The 26,382-nt window shown below is 52.0% G+C and overlaps 1 protein-coding gene across 2 annotated transcripts in view; it reads left to right on the top strand.

Moving 5' to 3' along the window:
• Positions 1–20,685, top strand: part of Wfikkn2 (WAP, follistatin/kazal, immunoglobulin, kunitz and netrin domain containing 2) — a 30,485-nt gene extending 9,800 nt beyond the window's left edge. For both annotated transcript variants that reach the window (XM_038328726.1, XM_038328728.1), the window contains exons 2-4: positions 14,831–14,982; positions 15,122–15,503; positions 18,053–20,685. In XM_038328726.1, the coding sequence (XP_038184654.1) occupies positions 15,309–15,503; positions 18,053–19,573 (1,716 nt within the window). In that variant the 5' untranslated portion in view covers positions 14,831–14,982; positions 15,122–15,308 and the 3' untranslated portion in view covers positions 19,574–20,685. The remainder of the gene's footprint in view (positions 1–14,830; positions 14,983–15,121; positions 15,504–18,052) is intronic.
• The last annotated feature ends 5,697 nt before the right edge of the window (positions 20,686–26,382 follow it).

Raw genomic sequence — 26,382 nt, forward strand, 5'->3', positions numbered from 1 at the left:
CTGCATGTATCAGAATAATTAGGAAGTCGTGAGTCTGAAGCATTTTTTTGTTTTGTTTTGTTTTATTAAAAATTTCTGCCTCCTCCCTGCCTCCCATTTACCTCCCCCTCCCCCTCCACTCCCCCTCCTTCTCCTGTCTGAAGAGCAGTAAGGGTTCCTTGCTCTGTGGGAAGTCCAAAGTCCTCCCCCCTCCATTCAGGTCTAGGAAGGTGAGCATCCAAACAGGCTAGGCCCCCCCAAAGCCAGTATATGTAGTAGGATCAAAATCCAGTGCCATTGTCCTTGGCTTCTCAGCTGCCCTCATTGTCCGCCATGTTCAGGGAGTCCGGTTTTATCCCGTGCTTCTTCCGTCCCAGTCCAGCTGGCCTTGGTGAGCTCCGATTAGATCAGCCCCACCATCTCGGTGGGTGGGTGCACCCCTCGTGGTCCTGACTTCCTTGCTCATGATCTCCCTCCTTTTGCTCCTCATTTGGACCTTGGGAGCTCAGTCCGGTGCTCCAATGTGGGGCTAGTCTGAAGCATTTTTTTACCTTTACGGAAATAAAATTCATCGTTGATAAACAGAGGACTGAATGGGAAGATGCTCATGATATAGCTAAGAACAGATTGTTAAACACAGACCCCGCTGCAGAGATTGAAAGATGGACTCACAGGAAACCCGACTCTGCACATCATTCTGGTCTCCCTGGTATGTCTGTCCTTCTGTCCGTCCATCCCTCTCTCCCCCTCCTCCCTCACTCCAACACCAAAGTTGTTTCTTTAATAAGGAAAACACTTTCTCCTTTCCAGGACAAGTTAGTTTTGGGGTAGAAGAGGCTGTCAGGCACTGAAGTGTGACCGTGTTGAGCAGCTCTTGAATCACCACAGCTGTTAGGGTGGAGCCAAGCATCACGGTACTGTCTGCACTCAAGTCTGGGTGACTGGTGCCATGAAGAGGAAACTGAGGGGCAGGGGTGGCGAGGGTGCCTGGAATAGCTCGCTGTCTGCGAGAGGAATGTGCAGCGTTCAGAGTAGGTGGCCCACAGATAGGATATCTGTGACCAAGGCAGTCAACACAAATATTGTTGAATTCATTCTGGAGGGGGATTGGAGATTTGTAAGTAGAATGGAGAACTCACATGAAAACCAATAAATCTGTTGTTTGCTAGTACTGATGAAGCTTTGAACCAGTGGACTTGAGCATTGGGGTTCCTCCAGGATGAGAGAGCTGAATATTAGCATCCTATATCTGTGGGAAGGAAGAGAGCCTGATGGGAGCCTAGAGAGGGAGCCCCTGAGAAATTCTTCCTCCTCTTCCAGAAAGGGCTGCTGAGGCAAACCTGGACCCCCCTTTCCATGGGTGGGATCCCTGTTGGAGGTGGATTTGACAAGATGCCTGGTCCCTTCCATTGCCCCGGGGCAAACCCCTACGGAAACGAGCACGAGGAAGGGTCCAGCAGGTCCTGTGGTTGGTACCGTGGGTAAGGTTGTGCTCCTGCTGGCCATATGGGAGTCTCAAAATAAAGCCTGTCCCCAGGTAGCAGTTGTCCCAATTCACTGCTCACAGGGCCTAACGTCCACACATGTGCTGACTGTTCTTGTGGATTTACCTCTTCCAGGTGATTCAACCAAAAGCAAGCAGACGGCACATGACTGCTTCCACCCATCTGTAGAAGGAAGCGGTGGGGCTGCGTCCCGCCACCCTGGCTTTACACCCGAAATAATTACACGGAAACTGTATTCTTTTAAACACTGCCTGGCCCATTATCTGTAGCCTCTTATTGGTTAATTCTCACATCTTCCTTTAACCCATATTTAGTAATCTGTGTAGCACCACGAGGTGTGGCTTACCAGGAGAGATCTTAACCTGCGTCCATCTCAGAGAGGAGAAGCATGGCTACTCACTATGACGACTGCCTGAAGTGTCTCCCCACTCCTGCTACCCAGCATTCTGTTCTGTCTACTCTGCCTACCTAATTTTCTGTTCTCTTAAAGGGCCAAGGCAGTTTTCTTTATTAATTAACCAATGAAAGTAACATAGACAGATAACTCTCCTCCATCACCCAGCATGTTTTCAAGGATCACCCATTGCATCCTTGGGTAATGATTTTTATCCTTTCCATAGCTCAATAACCTTTCATTGTGTGACTTTGCTCCACTTCTGCGTCTGATTCTGAATGAGCCAGAAGATGGTCCCAGTCTCCATGGCAGACAGCTGTGTGCGTGGACATCCGGTACAGGCAACAATGGAGATGCAGATCTGGAAACACCTGCTGTCCCCTTGTGTTTCCTCAAACCGATGGGGAAACTTCCAGATGCTGCAGCCATGAGGGATGCTGGCAAGGCAATGGGCAGGGCTCACAGTCACTGCTCATTGTGGGTGAGATTATCCAGGATCTGCACCTTTGGTACCAGTCAGGTGGTTTCTTCATGACCTCCCAGGAGAGAAAAGGCCTCACCCAGCAAGGGAGGTTCTACAGAGCTGGAGAGCCTGGAGCCTTCATCCATAGCACAACTGCCTGTGTGGGTCATGGGGAGTATTCCTACTACCCAGCCATGGCTACCTGGGCAGGTGAGCTCATCTTCTGCTGAGCTGCCTTGTGGATCTTCAGCTTGCTGTAACATTTCCTTCCTCAGTTGGCTTTGCATGAATGCACGTTTTGAGCAAAGAAGACTTACCCGGAATGGGGTCAGTGCCAAGGTGGTTTAGCAAACAAAAGATCAGAAAAGAAAAAGAGCAAGCTTGTTGAATGAGATTACACACCTGTAATCTCAACACTTGGGAAGGCTTGAGGCAGGAGGATGAGAGATTCCAAGCTAGCCTGGGATGCATAGCCAGACCCTGCCTCAAAAACAATAAAATTTGCTCTGGAATCCCATCAAAGCCTCGGAGCTGCTACTCACTAGTCCGTTATGTAAATGTGTATGGAGATTGTATTTAGATAAGATGGGAACCTCATGACTTCAGTGTGGGGCTGTGGAATGGCTCACATGAAAGCTGAGAACACAGGGATGGTAACATTGTCTTTGGATGTCTCAAGATCTTAAAGGCTCAAAATCTTGGCCGCATGTAAGACTCATCTGGGGGACTTTTAAGTCCACTACATCTGGCCAACACTTCCAGGGCCTGATTTAATTGGTGGGGACAGGGCACTTGGCTGCTGTATTTTTTATTTTTTTAATGACTTTTTCTGTCGACTCTAAGATACAGCAAACGCCGGTGGAGCCTCTGCTTGTGGCAGGAAGTCAGGTGGAGCGAAAAGAGGACAAGTATGTTCCCACGGACAATGTGGTCTGGATGGCAGGACACACGTACACACACCAATGCACAGATGTGCACACATGCATGCACAAGCACACAATCATGCATGCGCACACACACATACACACACATGCACGCACACAATGCACATGCACACACACATGCACATACACACGCCTCTGAGAACAGCGGGTGGTTAGGGCTGTAGTAGTCTCCTGTAACTTTATCAGGTTTGGACTCAGAAGTGGAGTGGTGTGGGAGGCAGAGTTGAGGAGAGTGAGGTGTGTTTTGGGGACTTGGGAGGGAAGAAAAAGAACACAGATGGGCTTGGAAGGCAAGGAGAGGCTTCAGGGAGTGATCTAGGGATTTGTTTGTAGCGGGGAGACCAGAGTGCATCCAAATGCTAGCAGAACGGCTCCAGCTGAGAGGAGGCGGTGAGGGGCTAGAATGCATGATTGATGGCCTGCAGTTCTAAGGAGGCAGGGGAGGGAAGGACCGGGCCCACCCGGTCTGCACAGTGTTGACCTTATGTAGAAAGGACAGTGTAATGGGTGGGAGGAGAGGGTGAAACAGAGTTTGAGGGTGCCTGGCCTTGCTGGGGGGGGGGGTGCCAAGAGCACTCCTTCACATTCAGGGGTCTCTGTACATCTTTTAAGTGCATGGGGCCTCAGCCCACACCCTAGGTTCACTTTTCTTCCTCCTCTCTCCTTCCACACTGTGGCAGACCTAGAGCCTCCAGCCTGGTGAGGGTTCGCTGTTGAGAGCCCAGCCACTCTCACCCCTGGATGGGGTTCTCCAGTGGTGTCTGGGATATCAGCTAGGGTTTGTCCTACAGCTTGGACCCTGTATTGGTGATGATTCCCTAGAGGAATGGATATGGTCAAATGATAAATGATTTATTAGAGTGGCTTATGGTCTGTGGTCTCACGGCTCCAACAATGGCTGTCTCCTCAAAGGAGCCATCACAAAGGGACAATCACAGACACTGTGACCTTTAAGGCCTGACTTGGGAGTTGTATTTCTGGCACATGCTGTTGTCAAAGCCAGCGACAGCCAGACTCAATGGAAAGGAAGATACAACTTACCCCTCTGTGGAAAGGGCAGCGAAGAACTTGCCGCCATGATCTTGAACTCAGCCTGGTTGAACCGGAAGTGAGACCCTTGGGCCGCATCTCGAAGGCCTTTCTCTTGGGAACATTGCCAGCATGTGTCTAACTCCTCATTTTACAGGCTAGAAATTCTAACTTGAGGCCAAATCTCATGGTTGGAGGAATCCTGGGTAAAGCAACGTGCCGCGAACCGCGCCCCCGTGTCTGCGCTCTGTGTGCTATTACCCAGTTACTGAGCTTTGGGCAAGGGGCAGGAGGTTAAAATACGCAGACACACACAGACAGAGAGACAGAGACACCGGTCATCCTTGAATTCCCCAAGAATGCCCCCTTTATTGTGTTCAGGGGCAGATTATATAGAGATAGCCACGCCCCAGCCAAACCCACCAGAAACCACTCTCCTACAATCAGGAACTCCTGAAGGTCTCGTGCTCAGAGCAGCTGTAGGCACTCAGATCAGGGGATTACAAGAAATTCAGGATCTGGGGTCTCACTGCTCCCAACAGCAACGCTTATCCTGATCTTCATCCTGCCACACAGTGGTGACCATTTGAGGGGTGACAAGCTTGGAGCTACTTGCAGGTGCCCATGGAACAACTTGCCTTAGACGCTTATGAGGATGGTGCACTCCTGCTGGAGCCCTCATGCTTCCACTCATCATTCCCAGGCCCAGATGGTTACGTCACATCAACCTAACTTCAAGGGAGGCTGTGCTCTAACAGCCTCTACCACACCTTGACTCTCTTCCTGTCTTTCGGTGTTATCACCAGGGGCTTGGGGTGACGGTAGCCATTTGTGACTCTGAAGAGAAGGTAAATAGACTCGCAGGAGTGAGGTAAAGCCTGGGCTTGGCTGAGGTGCTGAGCTGGCAGCACTGCTGAGGCAGGAGGTTCTGAGTGGGTGGGAGTGGGCGAGCGCGTGGACATCCATTTCCTCCTCCTCTTGACTGTGGAAGTGACGTAAATTCCAGGCTCGACCTCTCTCCCACAATGGACCATAACTTAGAATTGTAAGCTCCCCTGAGTCGTCTTTTTCTTTTGGTTTTTCAAGACAGGGTTTCTTTGTGTAGCCCTGGCTGTCCTGAAACTCACGCTATAGACCAGGCTGGCCTCAAACTCACAGAGGTCTGCCTGCCTCTGCCTCCCGAGTGCTAGGATTAGAGGCCTGCGCCACCACCGCTCAGTTCTGACAGACTTTTTCTCAGGGTGTTTTTTACCACAGGGAGAGGAGTAAAATAATCACAGAGTTGAGGGACAGTGACCTCTTCTCTCAGTCTGAGGCTTCTTTCCATTTTCCTAATGCTGTCTTTTGCAGGGTGGGAATAATTTATTATTGTTTCCTTCCACAGATCATGTTTTGGGTATTATGCCTAAAATCTTATTGCCAAACTCAAGAGTATTTAAATTTCCTATTATGTTAACTTCCAGAATTTGAAAAGTTTTGTCTTTTATGTTTAGCTCTTTGGCACACTTTTAATTAATTTTGGGGGAAGCATATTGTGTATTTGGTCTAGATTCTTTCTTTCTTTATTTTGCATGTGGATGGCCAGTCGGTGCTGCACCATCTGTTGGCAAGGCTATCTCATCTTTGTTCCACGGTTTTTGCTCCTTTGAAAGAGATCCACCGGCCCTGTTTGGCTTTGTGTCTGGGCTCTCTGTTCTGGCTTTCTGTTGGTATTGCAGCATGGTTTAGGGGACTTCATTGACTCAGTAGACCACAGTGAGAAAAACTGTTGCTTTCACAATATTGCCCTCAAGTTTATGACCAGAGAGCCCCTCTTTAGATTTGCTTTGATTCTTTTCATCACAGTTTGAAGCTTCTTTTGAAAATGTTTTTGTTTTCTGTGTTGCGAATGTTTCACCTGCACAGATGTTTGCATACCACATGCATGCCTGGTGCCTACAGACACCACTGAATCCCCTGAAACTGAAGTTACAGATGGTCGTGGGTCACCATGTCGGTGCTGGGAATTGAACTTGGGTCCTCCAGGACAGCAGACAGTGTTCTTAACCACAGAGCCATCTTTCCAATCCCCAGTTTTATAGTTGCATGTAGATCCTGAATATACTTTTGATATTTATTCTTGAAATAATAGCTCATTTTTGCTGCTCTGACCAACCGCCTGCAGTTTGGTACTTTTGTGTTTTGGAAGCTTGTGACTGTGAGGAGACGGTCCATAGACTCCCAGAAAGAGTGAGCTAAAGCCTGGGTGTGGCTTGGCTGCGAAGCCAGTACCACTGCCAAGGCAGGAGGTCCTAACAGTCTAAGAATGAACGAGCAAGTGAGCACACGTCCAGTTATGTCTTTCTCCTCTTGGCTGTGGATGTGATGTAAATAGCTTATTTACTACATAGTTTTAGAGGCTGAAGTCTAAAGTAGGGCTGTCCTGTCTGTTCTGTCTCCAGTGAGGGCCCCCTTGGCTACACGTGGCAGGCAGGTAGTATCATGATGGGAACAGGTACAAGAGAGAAAGTACAGGGCAATGTATTGTGATGTTTTAAAAGAAAATGGTTCCCAAAGGGAGTGGCACTATTAGGTGAATTTGTTGGGGTAGATGTGGTCTTGTTGGAGGAAGTGTGTCACTGTGGAGGTGGGCTTTGAGGTCTCATATATGCTCAAGCCACACCCAGTGAGACAGACCACTTCCTTTTGCCTGGGGATGAAGGTATAAGAGCCCTGGGCTCCTTCTCCAGCATCATGTCTTCCTGCATGCTTACAGTCAGAAACTGCTCTTGTGTTTCCCGGCCACCCAGACCCAAATAATCACACAGAAACTATATTAATTACAACACTATTTGGCCAATAGCTTAGGTGTCTTTCTAGTTAGCTCTTACATCTTAAATGTAAGATTCCATTTCTATTCATCTGTGTATCACCCCTAGGCTGTGGATGACCCATGTGGTTTAATTTCAACTTCGAGCAGTTTATGTATTAGTCTTGTATCTTGTAACATTGCAACATTGAACCTTCTGATGGACATAATAAAAAAATTGAACAAGTGGTCTTAAATTTTTGGAACACTCCGGATTCTTTTTGCTTGTTTTTTTTTGTGTGTGTTTTAATGTAGCCTTGACCGTCTGGCCTGGAACTTGCTATGTAGAACAGCTTGACCTCAGACCTGGAGAGATCTGCTGCCTCTGCCTCCCCAGTGCTACAACTAGCACCCAATGTCTGCCTTGTGTAAAACTTCTACTACAGCTATGAACATGAATGCATGCACAGAGTCTCCATGAAAAACATGTTTCTCCTCCTCCCTCCTCTTTAGAGTTGGAAGGGCGGTTTGAGATAGGCTCTCACTGTATAGTTCAGATTGCCCTGGAATTCACTATGTAGGCCAGAATGGCCTCAGACTCATAACAATTCTCCTGCCTCAGGCTCCAAAGTGCTGGGACTATAATTGTGAACCATAATGCCCAGCTTGAAAAAAAGTCTTTTCTTTCTTTCTTTCTTTCTTTCTTTCTTTCTTTCTTTCTTTCAAGACAGAGTTTCTCTGTGTAGTCTTGGCAGTCCTGGAACTCGCTCTGTAGACCAAGCTGACCTCAAATTCTTAGAAATCAGCCTGCTTCTGCCTCCTAAGTGCTGAGATTAAAGGTGTGTTCCACCACCACCCAGCTATATTTATTTTTTAAATATTTGTTTACTTATTAGTGTGTGTGTAAGTGGTTAGTTAGCTGGAGCATTGCTGCAGCACCCATGTGAGGTCAGAGGACAAGCCTGGGGAGCTGGTTTTCTCCTTACAGCTCTAAGCAGGTCCTGGAAATCAAACTCAAGTCATCAGACATATATGGCAACCCACCGAACCACCATGCCAACACTGTACTTCTTATGACATACTGCGGTTTCTTCCCCTGAAGGCCACAGATTAAAGATGGACTTTATTCAGTTTGCTTTCCCTTCAGTGCTTGCTTCCTTAAAAGTTTCTAGAACCATCCTGACTAGGTGGATGAGATGGCTTAGTGGGCCAAAGTGTTTGGTGGGCAAACCAGGTGATCTGAGTTCAACACATTAACCTATAATAGAAGGAGAGAGAATTGACTCCCAAAGACTCCCACATGTGCCATGGCACGCATGCTCACACAGACACCGTAGGCACACATGCATAGGCACACGGTAATAATGTAAATAAAAAGACCACATCCTAGCCAAATGGTGGTGGTGCATGTCTTTAATCCCAGTACTCGGGAGGCAGAGGCAATCGGATCTCTGTGAGTTTGAGGCCAGCCTGGTCTATAAAGCAAGTTCCAGGACAGCCAGGACTGTTATGCAGAGAAACCCTGTTTCCAAAACCAAAACAAACAAAAAACAAACAAACAAACAAACAAACAAAATACACATCCTGACCCTCAGTTTCCATTAAAGTATAAAACAATGCCATCATGACATTTTAAAAAAGAACCCTAAGCCAGGCAAGGTAGCTGACATCTGTAATTCTGGGCTAAATAGAGGGTTCCAGTCCAGCCTGGGCTTTATAGAGAGACCTTGTGGAAAAGAGAGAGAAGGGAAGGGAGAAAGAGGATGAAAGCGGGGAGAGAGAGAATACAAGAGGGAGTCAAACTTTACTGGGCATAGTGGGACACACCCAGCACTCAAAAAGCTGAGGCAGAAAGATCACAAGTTCCAGGCCAGCCTAGACTGCATGGAGAGACCCTGACTCAGTAAATAAAAGAGAGCCAGTCAGAAAAGCAAAGAGAGTTGGGTGGGGAAACTTTGTCCAAACTAGGTCTTTGACTGTCACAGGAAGGACTAGGGCCACCATCTAGCAACACCTTCCTTGTCTGCAAACCAAATATCTGCAAAGGCTCAACTTCAAATCCTGACGACATCATTTGTGAGGGACTCAAGACTGAGGACTTCTGTTGGCAGGCACAGTTCGTCCCTGCTGAGGAATTCCAAGTTCAAGGTGAAGCAGTCCCAGACGTTCGAGAAAACACACAGACTCCAGCTGCACAGGAGGCACAAGGAGAGGGAGGGGTTGACGGGGCCGAAGTGTGAGTTACAGACAGAGAACTGGCCGTGTCACAAGTGGAAGGGTGCGGGGTAATAACGTACTTGCCAGGCTGATGCTAGCAATAGAGCCATCTGAAAACGAGGACCAGTGTTTCAAAAGGGGAGCTGAAGCTGAAGCCTGTGTTCCTTCCATTATTGATGAAGCTGTGGCTCCTGGCTGAGCAAAAACAAAAGTGGAAAGGGATATAAACCTGATAAAAAAAAAAAAAAGAGAGAGAGAGAGAGAGAATGTACTCCAGAGAAGCTATTTGGAGGGACCGAGAAGGGCGGGCCCTGCTATGCTAGCTGCATCACTAGAAAGGCCCCTGAAGAGTTCCAGACAGGTGTGTTTGTTTAGCGCAGCCGCCCTAACAAAGCGCCACATACTTGGTGGTTTGGGACACAAGTGCCTGCCTCATCCCTGTTCTAATGGCTAGAGAGTCAAGATCAAAATGTCTGCAGGTCCTTGCTTCCTTTAAAGCTCTTGCCTCTCCATTTGGCTGTGGTTTCCCCAAGTTTGCGGCTGTATCTCTCCTGTTTCATGTGTTCCTGTGTCCTGGGTAGACACTTGCCATCGGGTGGAGGTTCCTCCCAGACAATCCAGTATGGTCTCATTTCAAGACCCTTCATGTCTGCAAAGAGCTTTCTCCCAAATATGGTTATATTCCCAGGCTCTGGGGTTGGGATATGCAGGTACCTTTGGAGGGTCACCCTTCAACCCAACTCCAATGAACATACAGCTTTGTAAGCTGCCATTCTGCTTGGCTTTGCTTTATTATTTACAAACTATACTGGGAACCTGTAGTCAGGACATTGCTTTCCTGGTCCTTGGGTATTAGGAGAGCTTCCTTTCTGGTACAGGTTCTGAGAGGGGTCAGAAAGCTGCGGTCTGAGCGAGGCTGAAGGGGAAGAGCTGTGCGGGCGCTTTGAAAGATCTGACTGAGGAGAGTAGCTGCTGGCGGTGGGGGTGAGGGAGAGGATGGTTATGCTGATATCAACTGAGACACAGTTCCCGGTGATCCACGCTGGATGCTTTCCCCATCTTCAGCATGCAGGGACTATTGTCAATCCAGAATGTTGCCACAGTAGTCAGTGCGGGAAAGAACTGTGTCTTATCCTTGCTGGGCCCCCTCTACACCATGTACACATGCAGGTGCACACAAAGTGGGGTACACTGATGATGAGATGCATTTCAGGGGTACAGATGGCTTTAGAGAACATGAGCCCTGTTGCTGGACAGCATGGAGTGTCAGGGAACCCCCAGGCCTGAGGTCATCTCAGTGAACAAGAAGCAGGAACAAGGCAGAAATGGGGAGCTTTTAAGATGGGGGGGCTAAATGCAAGGGAGGCCAGGCTCCTCCTGCAGTGTCCCTCCTTCCCCCGCAAGGTGTGGGAAAGCTGGAACTTGATTTCCTCAGGCGGAGAAGAGTAGGGAGCAGACACCTTCGGGCCTGCCCGCCCTTGTTTGTCTTGGCTGAGGGCTTCACAGGGCTTTTTGAAGCCGATCCCATCAGTGCAAATCTGGAGGAATCAGGACACAGATCATAGAGGCAGGAGTTGAAGGGGCCTCAGATGGGGAACTTGAGGTAGTCTTCCCTTAAGTGACGTGAATGCCAAGCCTGCTCACTGCTCCATGTATGTGGCTCAGCCCAAGTCCCACAGAGGGGCAGGACCTGTGCTAAGCCCCTCTAGGACATGCAAGTTCTCAAAGCCCACCCAGCCCTGCACGCCTGGGGTGTGCCTCTGTGCCTCGGGACCCACACTGATCCTTCCAGTGTCCAGGGGCTCTGGCAACAACACGAGGCCTCCCTGGACTGTGCCCCACCCCTCCCAAACCCATAATTCCTGATCTTGACTCAGTGCCAACCCTCCCTACCACCCTCAGCTCAGCCTGGACACTCCCAGGTCCTGTTCCACACAGATGCCGGCAGGTCACGTGTCCCACAGCTGAAGGCCTCCCCCCATCCGCCTCCGCCATCTGCTGAGGCCCCATAATTATTCCAAGGCTCTGTGCAGCCTCACTTGGAGGGAAGAGCTCATGCAGCCTTGTAATGTAAGCCAGGCCTGAGGCCGCTCGGGCAGGGGGTCCCCAGCTGGGTAATGAGCCTTTCGCTGAGGTGGCCTGGGCTGTCCATCTGAACACCTTATGGAGGACAGCGTCTTCTCTGTATCGCAATTCCTGCTCCCTGAATCCTTCCAAACACAGGGCCGGAGGGTTCCCTGGGACTGGCTTCCCACGTGGGATAGTGTTATGCCCTACCTAGAGCCTAGGCAGGGTGGAGCAGAGCAAGCTGCTGCTCTGTCTTTGCTAGCGTTGTCTTTCGAAAGGCGTGGGGCAGCTCCCACCCCCACCCCTCCTAAACCTGCTGAGTTGCCCTCATCTCCCCTTCCTGGAGCCTGGGCCCCACAAAGGGAGGGCCTTGGCGGAGGAGGCCAGCGCTGTGGGCCAGGCCTCTGTGAGGCATGTAGAAAACTGTCTTCTTTCCTCTTACAGACAACTGCTCAGTCTCAAGCCCTACTCAATGTCATCCTGAGGCATAAATCCCAAGCCCAGCCCCTCTATCCTACCCCTCAGCAGGGTGAGGACCCCAATCTCATATTCCCCTGGGCTTATCATGATCCTTTTGAAATGCTTGTTTTCTGGTGCAAACTGAACATACCATTGTAGATCTCTGTAAAGCACATAGTAGGTACTTTAAGAACCACTTGAGGAGAGAGATGGGATAGGGAAAGAGGGACAGACATGATGAGAGGTAAGAGGCTTGGCTTGTGGGTGAGGGTTGTGTCTGTGGAGCTCCTCGGGACCTTTGGGTCGCCTGCAATGCTGTGCTCTGCTGCTGAGGGGTAAGGTGGGGCTGGCTAATTTGGGTAATGGTCTCACTATTGTGTTGTCCTGTCATGACCCCACTTGCTCAGGAAACTCAGGGTGAACCTGAGGTCAAGGGTCACCTAGAGTTCACTGACAGAGCGAGGGTGGCCTCCTGCCAGCAATACCTCAGGGTAGGTCCCGAGTTCACCCTGAAGGGTGCGACGGGTATAGCTGTGGAAGGGGTTCTTGAAGACAGGCCAGTGCCCAGCAGGCAACTCCGGCCTCCCACACTCAGTGGTTGAGACACCCAGAGGCCAGGCCTCTGCCTAGCAGCTCAGCCCAACATCTATTCCCAGTGAGGAACTTGGGGCCCAGTGGAACTTGGTGGCAGGAACCTCCTTCCCTGGGTATGAGGGAGTCACAGAGGGGCTCAGGGTGGTGGGGCACTCCCTATAAGAATGAACTTCAGAATAGCTTAGAAACAAGCTTCAGGGCAGAGGCAGAGATGGGGAGGCCTCAGCAGGACTGGAAGACTTGCTGGCTACAGGTGTGGGTCCCATAGAGGGGGGCTTGGGCCATGGTTCCCCTGGATGACTTGGCAGGCCCAGTCTGCCTTTCCCGTTGAGCTTCCTCTCTTGAACAGGTGTCTCCTGGGGCTACAAGGAGGGTTGCCAGTGAAAAAACGGGTGAGAGACGGGTGAGAGACTTTTCCCACCAACTCTGAAAACGGGGGGGAGGGGGATGTCTCTTCCGTTCCTCTCCTCTCCCAGATCCCACTCATGGCCTCAGCAGACCCATCAGGCACCCAGCATCCTCCTTCCAAATGCTCGTCCTGGTATGATGGCTTGTGACACCTTCTCCTCTAAGTGCTGGGCAGAAAGCTGCCACTGTCTATTTCCTTTTGTGGTGTCGCGGGAAGCTGAGCAAGCCGCAGCCGGGGCAGGGCTGTGTGGAGGCTCCTGCTTTGAGCAGCAGGGACACAGCTTCTGACATTACAGGGATTTCAAAGCAGCCAGCCTCGCCTGCTGTCTGGCTGCCTTACTGGAATGGGCCTCCTCGGAGGGAAGTTTGTTCTGGTAGCTTAGAAGATCAAGACCTAGCCGGGCGGTGGTGGCGCACGCCTTTAATCCCAGCACTCGGGAGGCAGAGGCAGGCGGATCTCTGAGTTCGACGCCAGCCTGGTCTACAAGAGCTAGTTCCAGGACAGGCTCTAGAAACTACAGGGAAACCCTGTCTCGAAAAACAAAAACAAAAACAAAAACAAAAAAAAAAAAAAAGAAGATCAAGACCTAGCACCCTTCACTAGCCCTTCAGCAGAGAAGACAGATCTTAGACCCATGCAATGGGAAGGAGGCGGCTCAGAACGGGAGAAGCCAGTACTTCATCAGCCTAGGAAGAGGGAGAATCTTTAGGTGATCTTGCAGGTGGTTTTTACAGTCCACTTGAATAGGGAGCCGTGGTTGTTGAAGTTTATCAACAGAGAGCAGCCGAGGGCCTTTGGTAGGGTTCCCCTTCTAGCCACTTCCCTGCTCTTAAGCACTGCAGCCCAGGCTGCTCCCCAATCCCTGTTGGCTTATCCTCACAAAGGTACCTCCTCTTTCCTTCCTTTCCCCATCACTCCGAGCATATAATGACTGAGATACCCTCAAGCTCTTGGGACAGAAATTGCTTCTAACCTCCTGGTCACTTAATACAACCTCCCACAAATACAACCCTTGATTTTTGAAAACCTCTTGACCATTCTGTAAAAACCAGATTTTAGGCTGTACCTTGACAGCCGTTCTGGCAGATGGATGGGGGAGGGGTGGCTTTAAAAGGCCCTGCCCACACCCAACAAGCTGCCTCCCTTGCCTCCTATATTAATGGAGCTGTGTGACACAGGGTGAGTTGCTTAGCTTCACTGTGCATCCTTTGCCTGAGTCCAAACCGGATGTACAGTTTGCAGCAAGGATTAAGATGAGCTGATGCCTTAGAGAGTCTGGAGTGGGTAAGGAGTAATTGGCATGGTTGGTGCTTCCGAGGACCCTGGACAATTTCCACCAGAAGCCTGGAACCCCATGTCCATGGTGCCTGGCATCCAGGGGCTCACCAAGCAGGGACCACTGTGGCCACGGGGTGAGGGCAGCTCGGTGGTGGTGTGGTGAAGCCGGGAGACACTGTGGCTGCACCGGTTTCTTGGCCTCCACAAGTGTGTAGAGAGAGGAGCGAGGAATGTGATCTGTCCTAGCAGCCCAGGGGAGCCAGACCATATCTGGTATGTCTCTCTGGAATGGTTTTGGGGGAATTCACCAAAGTTGGAACTTAAGACATGGACTGCCGGTAACCCCGTAACACAGGGATGCGGTGCTGCCCGCGTGCGTACCCCCCACAAGGGGACCTGGTGCCCAGGGTGGGAGTCGGCTTACACAGCGCAGCGCCGGCTGCTTGGCCCGCCCTTGAATGGCCGTGAACTTGTTTTTCCACGTCATTTGCTCTCAAATGTACTCTCGAGCTGGGCGATGCTAACACAGCGGCTCAGGTCCCTCCTCGTAACAAGCGACTGTGTGTTCTTTAGAGGTGGCTGAGAGGAGGAGGGGGCCTGGCCCCAAGGAGGTGGGGAAAGGGAAACAAACCTGCCTCACAGTGAGCGTGCGTGTCCTGGGGCCAGCTCCCCTCAAAGCACATGCCATTTCTGTCCCTGGAAAGGGTTAAAGGCCTCCTGGAGTCAAGAACAAGCAGGTGTCCCACCGTGCCAGAGACCGCTGCCTAAACTGCTTCCAGCTTTTTCCCCTTCTGCAATACGTCTGTGATCAGCCACGGGACAGAGGCGCCAGCAGCCTGCCTCTGACAGACATCAGGTTAGCTCGCTCCCACTCGGGTGGTGCGCCCAGGATATAAATCCAGGCTCGAGCCCCAGCAGTGTTCCTCTCTCTGCGCACCCGGGGTTGGGGGGGGGGGGACAGAGTTTCCTTCCAAAGACCTTTCTTTTATCTGAAGCCTCACAGCCCAGCAGGCTGCACTTGGTGGAAGCGGCCACAGCAGCCGAAGCCAGCAAGCAGCCTCAGCAAGGAGACTTGCTGGGGTGAAGAGGGCAGGTGTGCCAGCCCTGGAGAAGAAGGGCCCTGGTGGGCCTCAGCCCTTGGTGTCATCACAGGAAAGCCCTCTGGCCACTGCAGACTGCACCATGAAGGTCCCAGGGTATCATCGGTTCTGGTTCCCCTGGGGGCTGCTGTGGCTGCTGCTCCTGGGAGCACCCCTTCGAGGCTTAACATTGCCACCCATCCGCTATTCCCATGCGGGCATCTGCCCCAACGACATGAACCCCAACCTTTGGGTGGATGCCCAGAGCACCTGCAAGCGAGAGTGTGAAACTGACCAGGTGAGTGGGATTCCTTTAGCCTGAGATGGACCAGGTGAGTGGGTCTGTGATGGTATGGGAGCTGTGGGGTGGGGATGACTCAGGAGGGCCTCCAGAAACATGAAGGAACACAGACAGACCCTGCCCACCTGAAGACAAACGGGGGTTGATGCCTGCCTATATCCTGCCGAGGCCTGAAAGAGGGCGTGGTATCCAAACCTCCTTGGAGCATCCCTCTTTGTGTTCGTTGAGGGCTGCTGTGGGTCAGCACGGCACTGGGCACATACCCAGTATTTTTATTGGGATAACGAAACAGCGTGGTAGATGGGCAGCAGACCACTCACAGGTGAGAGAGATGGATACTCACAGGAAGAGATACCGTAGCTAGGGAGGGACAGGTTGGCTTGGAAGCCTACCTGATGCCGTGTCTGTAGCTCATTATACCCGGTTTCTAAGCCCTTTCCTAGGTTTGGACTCAGCCACACAGCGGTGAGGATGCTGGGCAGTTTGAGTGGGAGCTAGTCTGTGCAAAGTGTCCTGGGAAGAAAACGAACCGAGTTCCCACCTGTTGGGCTCTTCGGTGCTCCCATATGCTCCTCCCTCATGGACGCTGCAGTAGGCAAGGCCATGTCCAGATGGTTCTTCCCTGGTTACCCAGTGGGTTCTTCCAAGGGCCGTCCTTGTCCAGTCCTGCTGGGAGAAAAGTCCATCGGTTTACCATAGTACCCTCACCTACTAACCCATGCCTGCCCTCGGTGTGGCCACTTCCAGTTTGGCCATCTCTGAGGGTGGCCCAGAATCTCCCACGGCTTTGGATCTGATGGAGGCATCATTGAATAACATGGGAGGTCCCAGTTCTACTGGAAGTAGTTGTTCACACTGGGAAGGCATGGGGCTTCCATGGAGAGAGTGGCTTCTGCCTCATTTTCCCTGGGGACCATTCTCAGGCTTCTCAAGACAGGTGTACACATTGGTGGTGCTGAGGAAGAAGGACCAGGGAAAGATGGCAATTCTGCCACCCAGAGAGCTCATGCCATCAGATGACTTCTGATGAACCTTCGGAGAAACTTTGTCACTGATACTGGTTAGCCTGGAATCAGGTGGCACTTAGGGACAGTGGAACTCTGGCTGACTTTATCTGCTGTCTGGAGAAAGCACCTGAGTGCAGCTAAGGATCCAGGTAGCCCATGGGGACACTGTAAGTCCTTAAATGAAAGTATTATAAATATTCCCTCCAGGGTTCCTTTACTAGGTCCCCAAGGGTCCTGGTTCTGAAGTGTCCAGCCATTCCTGGACCTCTGGGTCCTGAGGGAACAGCCTACCCACATTGGAACAGAATAGCCCTCAGGCCAAGAAACAGACTTTCCTGTTCACCAGTTTGCTCTGTCCCTGTCCACCCTCCACTCCTGAGATCTCTGTCCCTTGAACGCCAGCTCTGGATGTGACCCATCTCTGTCCCCGAGCTTCCCCTGTTGTGACCCAGAAGCCTATGCCAAACAAGGGCTGCCAAACAAAGTCTTTATTCTAAGCTGAAAGGGGAAAAACAGTAGAGAAGTCAAGCGGCAGCTCCGCACAGCTGGGTGGGGCTGTTTTCCCCCTCTTAGCTCATGTGGAATGTCAAAAGGGCTGGAATCAAAGTGGGAAGGACAAGGGGCCAGTGTGGTGGGGACTGCTTCACACAGCCACTACCTGGTGGAGGATTAGCAGCCCAGCCAGTCGCCCAGCCGCACGGTGTGACATTGTGCAACGCGCCACATGCAACCGCGTTTGCGCCGGCTCTAGTGGCATGTGCTAATTTTGAAGAATTAGAGTAAAGCCTTCCATGGCTCCACAGAAGTCAGAGGGGGATTACAGACTAGCAAGGCTTTGCTCATACCACGCAGGGGGACTGTTTTCCCCTGGTCACCAGGGTTCTCTGACATCCCGGATTCAGTGTGTGTTGCGGGGGTCTTCTAGATAGTTGTGGCTAGCCTTGAACATGGGCCCAGATGTGACCTCTTCACGTTAGCCGACATCCTTCCCCCAGTGGGAAAAAGAGAGAAAGTCAGCTTCACGCTGTAAGCCTTCATCTGGGTAACCATATGGTGTTCCATTTCAGGATCCCACTTAAGAGAGCCTGCAGCCCTTTTATGCCACCTCTCATCTCTGTGGTTTGAGTGTCGTCTCTCTGCCTCTCTATGTTCTCGTTTTGAAAATGACAGTGAGCACATATCCCTTTTCAGAGGTCTGTGGCGCATCCATTCCCACACTACCAGCTCTGTGATCTCGGGCGAGTTGTTTAACCTCTCTGTGCTTCATATTCTGTACAAGGTGGGAATAGTGGTTGTACCCCCTTGGGCCTGGAAGAGAGTGGTAAAACTGAAGGATGGGCAGGAGCTGAGTCTACAGGGGTTCTTATCGAAGTTCAGTGCTTTGTGTAGACATGCGCGCGCATGCGCGCGCGCACACACACACACACACACACACACACACACACACACACACACGAGTCCCCATGTCCCAGCCTTTGGGGGGCGATGTGAGACTCTGTTCTTGCTTCCTCGCTGTTCAAAACTCTGTGACTCTTTCAGGAGTGTGAGACCTATGAGAAGTGCTGCCCCAACGTGTGTGGGACCAAGAGCTGCGTGGCAGCCCGCTACATGGACGTGAAAGGGAAGAAGGGCCCTGTGGGCATGCCCAAGGAGGCCACGTGCGACCACTTCATGTGCCTGCAGCAGGGCTCGGAGTGCGACATCTGGGATGGGCAGCCCGTGTGCAAGTGCAAAGACCGCTGCGAGAAGGAGCCCAGCTTCACCTGCGCCTCCGACGGCCTCACCTACTACAACCGCTGCTACATGGATGCCGAGGCCTGCTCCAAGGGCATCTCCCTGGCTGTGGTCACCTGCCGCTACCACTTCACCTGGCCCAACACCAGCCCGCCACCGCCTGAGACCACTGCCCATCCTACCACGGCCTCTCCGGAGACTCTGGGGATGAACATGGCAGCCCCAGCCCTGCTCAACCATCCTGTCCATCAGTCGGTCACTGTGGGGGAGACTGTGAGCTTCCTCTGTGATGTGGTGGGCCGGCCGCGGCCCGAGCTCACTTGGGAGAAACAACTGGAGGACAGAGAGAATGTGGTCATGAGGCCTAACCACGTGCGTGGCAACGTGGTGGTCACCAACATCGCCCAGCTGGTCATCTACAACGCCCAGCCCCAAGATGCTGGCATATACACCTGTACAGCTCAGAATGCTGCTGGCATCCTCAGGGCTGACTTCCCGTTGTCAGTGGTCAGGGGCGGCCAGGCAAGGGCCACCTCAGAGAGCAGTCTCAACGGCACGGCTTTCCCGGCAACTGAGTGTCTAAAGCCTCCAGACAGTGAGGACTGTGGAGAGGAGCAGACACGCTGGCACTTCGATGCCCAGGCTAACAACTGCCTCACTTTTACCTTCGGCCACTGTCATCACAATCGCAACCACTTTGAGACCTACGAGGCTTGCATGCTGGCTTGTATGAGCGGGCCTCTGGCCACGTGCAGCCTGCCCGCCCTGCAGGGGCCCTGCAAAGCCTATGTACCACGCTGGGCCTACAACAGCCAGACGGGCTTGTGCCAGTCCTTTGTTTACGGCGGCTGCGAGGGTAATGGCAACAACTTCGAGAGCCGTGAGGCCTGCGAGGAGTCGTGTCCGTTCCCACGGGGCAACCAGCACTGTCGGGCCTGCAAGCCACGGCAGAAGCTCGTCACCAGCTTCTGCCGAAGTGATTTTGTCATCCTGGGCAGGGTCTCGGAGCTGACTGAGGAGCCCGACTCGGGCCGCGCCCTGGTGACCGTGGATGAGGTCCTAAAAGATGAGAAGATGGGCCTCAAGTTTCTGGGCCGGGAGCCGCTGGAAGTCACGCTGCTTCACGTAGACTGGGCCTGCCCTTGCCCCAATGTGACAGTGGGCGAGACCCCGCTCATCATCATGGGGGAGGTGGAGAGTGGCATGGCCATTCTGAGACCCGACAGTTTCGTGGGAGCGTCGAGCACACGGCGGGTCAGGAAGCTTCGTGAGGTAGTGCACAAGAAAACCTGCGATGTCCTCAAGGATTTTCTGGGCTTGCGCTGAGGCTGGCCCGGCTACCCTGACCCTTCTCCACCCACCCACCCCCTTCCCTCAGTCAGCCAACAGGCGAAATCAGGTTAGGCAACCGTGGCCAGCAGAGCAAGATCAGCTAACATGTGGAAAGAAATCCACCATAGTGATCTCTAGTCTTTGGGTTCAACAGAAGGTCCCTATCTTTTTTAGCTAGGAGAGAGGTTGGCTGGGGAAGAAAAGACACGTGTAAGTTAGTTCCCATGAGCAGGCCCTTGAGGTAGTCTCACCCCCCTTTGCTCTCCCATGTCCCTCTGCCCAGTCTCCTAGCCAGGGTCAGAAAGAGATAGCATTTACACTGTTAAAAGGTTTAGCTTGTATAGCGGGTGTGTGGGGAGAGAGCAGAGAGTTCAAGGGTTGCTTAAGACGACTTCCCCACCGCCTGCTGCACCACTGTAATCAGAGACTGCTTCCCATTAAGGGTTATGAACCTTTGGAAGCCACTGTCCAACCCAGGATATAACTTTATCGTAATGGAGGCCGCAGGGACGGCTGCCTTTGATGGAGTCAGTTTGTGTCCCTGAGGTCACCACACCAGCAAAAACCCTGTTTTCTCTCTTCAGTTGCACTGATTTGTTGGGTTGCTTCTGTTCCTTTCAGCTCAGTTCAGTGGGCACTTCCTGGGTGCCAGGTGCTAGGACCATAGAGAGTGGCCCTGCTCTCCTGGCAGAGCCCAAAACGCCAAGTCCTCATCTCCCAGGAGCCAGTGGGTGATTGGCAGCAGTCAACCACTACCATCTGATGGACGGTATGCTTTTATAGACCATGGACTTCCTTGGAGAAGTCCCAGGATCTGTTTTGGTAGCAAGGGAAATAAGGAAGACAAAAGGCAGGAGGGGCAGGGGACAGGCCAGGAATCAGAGCGGAGGCGGGCCCAGGGAGAAGGAATATTGCTCTATGCTGCCATCTGGTGGTGAATATGGATATCTACAGGGATCAGGAGAGAGGAACTATCTAGGCGGGGTCTGGGAGGAGCCTTTTGGAGATGGCAGCTCTGAGATCACTTGTTTCTCCTGGTCCCAGGCACACAGGCACTGGGCAGAGGATTTGGAACCCCTCTGTCATCTCTGCATCTCTCTTATTCCCTCTTCAGCCCTTCATTCTGTCCACATCCCTCCAAAGGAGGCATTGTGGGATTCCCTTATGTCTTTCTCAAATATAAGGAGGGCGATACTAAATAAAAATTCATAGTATCTATTGTTCTACCTGCGTGGCTCTTTTGAGAAGGTGAGGAAGGGCCTGCAATCACATCATTGGTCCTGGTGACCTTTTAGGAGGGAAGTCTGGTCGATGGGACCATATTTGGGCAGTGGGGGGGACACTGTAGATTTTCAGGTCCTCTATGAGGCTCTTTAACTGTGGTGCTCAGTGGAATAAGCAGGAGGAAACAGAGACAACAGGGCAGAGTGACTTGTCTGTAGTGAGAGGTGGAGAGTCCCAGGGCCCTGATGTATGGTCTAAGTGCTCTGTAGGGGACGGTGGGGCAGCAGGGTTATAGACCCTGCCTCTGATACTGCAGAGTCTAAGCGAGAAGGTGGGAGAGACGAGAGCAGGGGAGGCTGCTGCTCAGCTGTGACTTCTAGACTTCAGGATGAGGCTGGTGTCCAGTGTCCTCGGGGAGCCTGCTGCGTTCTGATGATGCTGGCACTGGCAGCGGTGCATCTGGCCCCAGGGAGCCCATAGCCTCTCTGACCCTCAAAAGAGGCACCTCTCTCCTGAAGTTCCCTGTGGGTCCCAGAGCCATACCCAAAGAAGGGATCCAGGCCAGGTCCAGCCCTGCCTAGAACAGTCATTTTCACCTATAGCAAAGGTTTGAAGAGAGGGCAAGGAGCTTCTATTTCCTAAGAGAAGGGTGGGGCTGAGAACTCCATGCCATCACTGAAGGACACTGAGCAAGAAACTTAGCCATCAGGATGGCATGAGTCATGGTCATTTTCTGACCTGGTCAGGTGTCCAGGGAGGGACTGTCTGTCATCTCACTCTGTGCTTAGAGGCCTGAGGGCATTGGCTGAACCTGCTCCCATGCCACAATGTCCAACAAATAGCCTCAGAGCCCAAGGGGCGGGTGTCCAGTGCCCAGCCACACCTGCTGGGTGCCACTGTAGTTCACCTATAACAACAGGAGTCTAAACCTCACGGTTATGCCCAGCTTGTTGTTCTGCTCCCACGGTAGAGACAGAAGTTCGGGGTTCTGCCCACAGTGCTAGGCCGACAGAACAGAAACCACCCAGCCCATGAGACCAGGCTCACCAAGATCTGATTCCAGCCTCTGCCACCAACCTGCTCTCTCTGAACCCTTCATGCCTAGCCCTAGAGAGTAGTAAGAACACGGGGGAGGGGGATATCATGTTTCTGGTTTGTTGTTACTGTGTGTGCTACCCTGCAGCTGGCTTTATGGGATTCAAACTCAGGCCCTTATGCTTATGAGGCAAGCACTTTGGTACTGAGCTGTCTCCTCAGCCCTGGATTTGTTTGGTGTTGTTTTAGACAGAGTCTCTCAGTATAGCTCAAACTCACCTCAGATCTGCCTCAAACTCATGATTCTCTTGCTGTAGACTATCCGGTGCTGAGATTACAGACATGTCATAGGGAGACCTTTGTAAGACTTCAGCCTGGTGTGGTGTGTCCCTTCTCCCCAGTAAAGCTCCCTGGACAAGGATAGGCCGCAGGACCTAACACCCCCCCCCCCCCCCCTCGTCATCATCTGGGCCTTAGTCCTCACCTGTTCTCACAGAGGGCATCTGAAATGAGCCCCTCACAAGGACTGATTTGGGGGCTCAGAAGCTATGAGTCCTGAGGGGATGGGTGGTTGAGAGACTATGGCAATCTCTGACCTGCTATGTGAGATAGATTACTTTCTCTTGAAATGCAGCTTTGTCTTTTCCTCTTTGCTAGCCTCATGCAATGGCCAGCAGTAAGCAGGTTCTCAAGCTGACCTGAGTTTGCAGGGCAGGGGGTACCAGGCAACCTGCGAAGGTCATCTGGCTCAGTCTGGGAGACGTAGCCTCAATCCTGCTCCAGGACACAAAGAAGGCAAGGCCACCCTCAGCAAGGCCAGTCAGGCTTCCCGTTGTGGTAGAGTGCAATCCTCACCTTCTCAAGGCTGGGTGGCTCTCCTTCCCACTGGCCCACTCTCCAAGCCTTTTCTTCCCTTCTAATCTATTCAGGCTTGGCTGACACTAGACCAGAATTGTCTCTGCCACCCCTAAGCCAGGCACTGTGGCTTTGTTTACCCTCCTCCCTCCCTCTTCCTGAACCCCAGCCTCCTGGGACACTCTGCTCCATTGTCTGGCCAGCTGTTCCCTGGTCTGATGTCACCCTCTGGACAGTGGCGCCAGAAAGTCACCCAAGTGTTAGGACAAAAAAAAAAAAAAAAAAAAAAAAAAAAAAGCCAACTAGGGAAAGGGGACAGTGGTAGCACAGCCTCGTGGCTGTTTCTGTCGGCTAGGATCCCCAACTGCCCCATGGTGATAACGTGGGGCCAACAGGGTTCACTTTGTGGCATACCAACACCTTCTCCTGTGGTCTACGCTGAGCTGGCATGAGGCACAATGCTGTTTTGTAGGTGGGAAGAATAAGGCAAGAGTAATGAGAATTTTCTTAGCTGTATGCCAAAGCACTGAGCTACAATTCTAGCACTCGGGAGCCAGAGGCAGGAGGCGTTCAAGTTCAAGGCTAGATTTGACTTCTCAAAATCAAAGGAAAAACAACAGCAACAACAAACCAAACAAAGAAAAACATACTAGGGGGATGGCGCAGTACAAGCATGAAGACACGAGTTGGGATCCCTAGAATCTATGTAAGAGGCTTGGGGAGGTAAATTCAGGAGAAAACGGGGAGCTTGCCCGGTCAGTCATGTTAGCTGGATGTGTAAGTGCCAGGTCCAGTGAGAAGTCTTATTCCAAAAATACGGAGGCAGAGAGATGGTTCAGCGAGTAAAAGGGTCTGCTGCCGTGCTTGAGTACAATCCTTAGGTGTCACATGGCAGAACGAACCTATTCCCACAAGTTACACACATGTGCACACATACACACACGCTGCGGCAATGCTCACCCCACATACAAACAATAAGTAAATATGTAAAAAATAAGCACATAAATAAATAATAATAAAATAAGGTGGGGAGTGACAGAGGAAGACACCTGATGCCAACCTCCGGCCTCCACAAGGGCGGACACTGCCAACTGTACCTGCATGCACACACAGGTACATGTGCACACACAAGAAACTTTCCCAGGATGGCACAGCTGCCAAACGGCAAAGCCAAGGGTTGTGCAGTGCTATGGAGAACTCTGAATGCTTGTTACACTGTTTCTGCTAGTGTACACACACACACACACACACACACAGGCACGCACGCACGCAGGCACGTGCACATACACCCTGCTCTGCCTGGATGGACACTGAGGAGTGCAGTCTTGAACCCAGATGCCTCCGCAGACTGTGCCTCCAACCAGTCATTCGCACGCGCATCACCCCAGAGCTGTTTACATCCTGGGCACGTGACCAGCTTCCATCACACATGACTGCAGTCATGGCCTAGATTCCTGAGCCAGACATTAGCCTTACACCGCCTCATCCTTCAGCAGGCAGCTCCTTGGGGGACGCCTCTGCTGTTCCTAGGCTGCCTCAGCCTCTTCTCCAAGCCTGGCCTCCCTCTATGCTGGTGCTGACCCAAATTAGAGTAATGACCAAGGGCTCCAGGAACACTGTGGCCCTACTCAGAGCTCACAAGAGGGTTCTCTGGATGAACACAGGATCTGGGAGGAGGGCCCTGTGGGGCTACCACCTTTTGTGACCACTAGGTGCCAAGAAGGGTCCCTCTGGGGTCTGTCTTCTCAGTCCCACCCTGTACACTTCCTTTTCTTATCCCACCTCCCCAAGGAGCCTGGGGCTCCCTTCTCCTCCTCTCTAGGGAATGTGTGAATAACGCAGGCAGGACCATGGCAGGGCCCCTGGGTCCTATTCTTGGCGGTGCCCTCATTCTGGAATGTGCCCTGAGGTCAATGACACTGCTCTCCGGCTGTGTTAGGAGGAAGGAAGGAGAAGCTTCCAAAGGCACCTCCCAAGGAAGAGTGTGGGCTGGCAGGTGGGCAGGCAGGCAGGCAGGTCCTCTCCTCTCACATCTTAGGCCCCCAAGCACCTCCGTCTTCTACTTCAAGGTCAGGTTGGAGTCTCTGTGCTCACATCCCAAGTTAACTTAGGACAGGGAACCCTGCCACCCAGACGCCTAACAATAAGCTCATTTGTATGAAGGGAATAACAGACTCTGTCCCTGCATGTACCAGTCCAGACTGGCCCAAAGGTGGGGCCTCTCCCTAGCACATCCCTGGGAAGGTACAGGGTACCCCAACACACCGATGCTATCTGCCCCTTCCAAGTCTTGAGGAACTTGCCAGCACCCTGGCAGGATGAAGCTGTAGCCATTTTGATTCTGTTTCCTGGTTTATGGAGAGGGACCTAGGCGACTCTGTCAGCAAACAGCAGATGGTGGATGGTGGCTGTCTTGTGCCCTTTGCGGGTGACAGGCAGGAAGCAGGACCTTCCTGAGAGGAGTAGCTACCACAGACAGGGACGGACAGTTGAGTCCCCTGAATGCTGACTTTGTGTCCTTTGCATAGGCTGCCCGGCTCAACCTCACAGTATCCTATGGTTCATTTTCATTGTCATCTTGATTAGACGTGGAAGCACCCAGGAGACTCATCTCTGGGCCTATCTGGAGGGTGTTTCCAGAGAGATTTAACGGAGAAAGAAACACTCACCCCGAATGTGGGTGGCAACATCCCACAAGCTAGAATCTCAGACTAAACAAAAAAAGGGAAAAGCAGTTCAGCTGGCACAATGCTGATCTGCAAGTCTGAGGACCTTAGTTCAAAGTCCAGACCCCGCCCCCTCCCCCAACACAAATCCGGGTGTGATGATGTAAGCTTGGAATCCCAGCACTGAGGGGGTAAAGACGGATGGATTCTTGGGGCTTGCTGGCCCTCTGGTCTAGCCTATTCGACAACTCCGAGTTAGTGAGAGTCTGTCTCCCAAAGTCTAACGCCAGAGCTTGGCATCTGGCTTTCATATGCACGTGGCATGTACGTCATGTACGTACACAAATGGGCACTGTGTGGAGGAGAAACCAGCTGAGCACCCATACTGATTTCCTTTTTGCTTCCCCACTGTAGATGCCATGTGACCTGCCACCTTCCTCTCCCGCCACGGCGCCTTCCCTGCCTGGTGAACCATGTTCCTTCAAATCCTGAGGCGGACGGAGCCCTTTCTCCCTCACATTGTTTTGTTTCTCAAGTCGCTTTAGTTGGGTATTTTTTCACAGTAACAAGACGGAGTAGCTAATTCCCCAGCCCTCTTTAAGATGGCATTATTTTATTACTTCGCCGTTCCCAGACCTCACCCTAACCTCAAGTCACCAGAAGGGAAAGGATAGAATGTTTCTTGGATTCGCCAGCCCAAGCCCAGGACATTCAGGATATCAGTGAGCAGCTATTCAGTGGACGAATGAATAAAGTAAGGTCCTCCATGCCTTATGGAGGGAGAGATGCCTCATGGTGCCTTCCCCTTACTCTGCACAGGCTGAATTCGAGGCACCAAATGCTAAAGGCAGCTTCCTTCAGGTCACAGGGTTAAGGAATGGAAGAGCTGACCCTCAGACCTGGGTTGACCTGGCATTAGCTTTGTTCTTTCCCGTGTGCTACACATATTGAACTCACTTTGCCTAGAGACTGAGCCCCTTGGGGGCTGGAGAGACGGCTCAGGGTTAAGAGCACTGGCTGCTC

This window comes from Arvicola amphibius, chromosome 4, assembly GCF_903992535.2.
Source record: "Arvicola amphibius chromosome 4, mArvAmp1.2, whole genome shotgun sequence".
NCBI lineage: Eukaryota > Metazoa > Chordata > Mammalia > Rodentia > Cricetidae > Arvicola > Arvicola amphibius.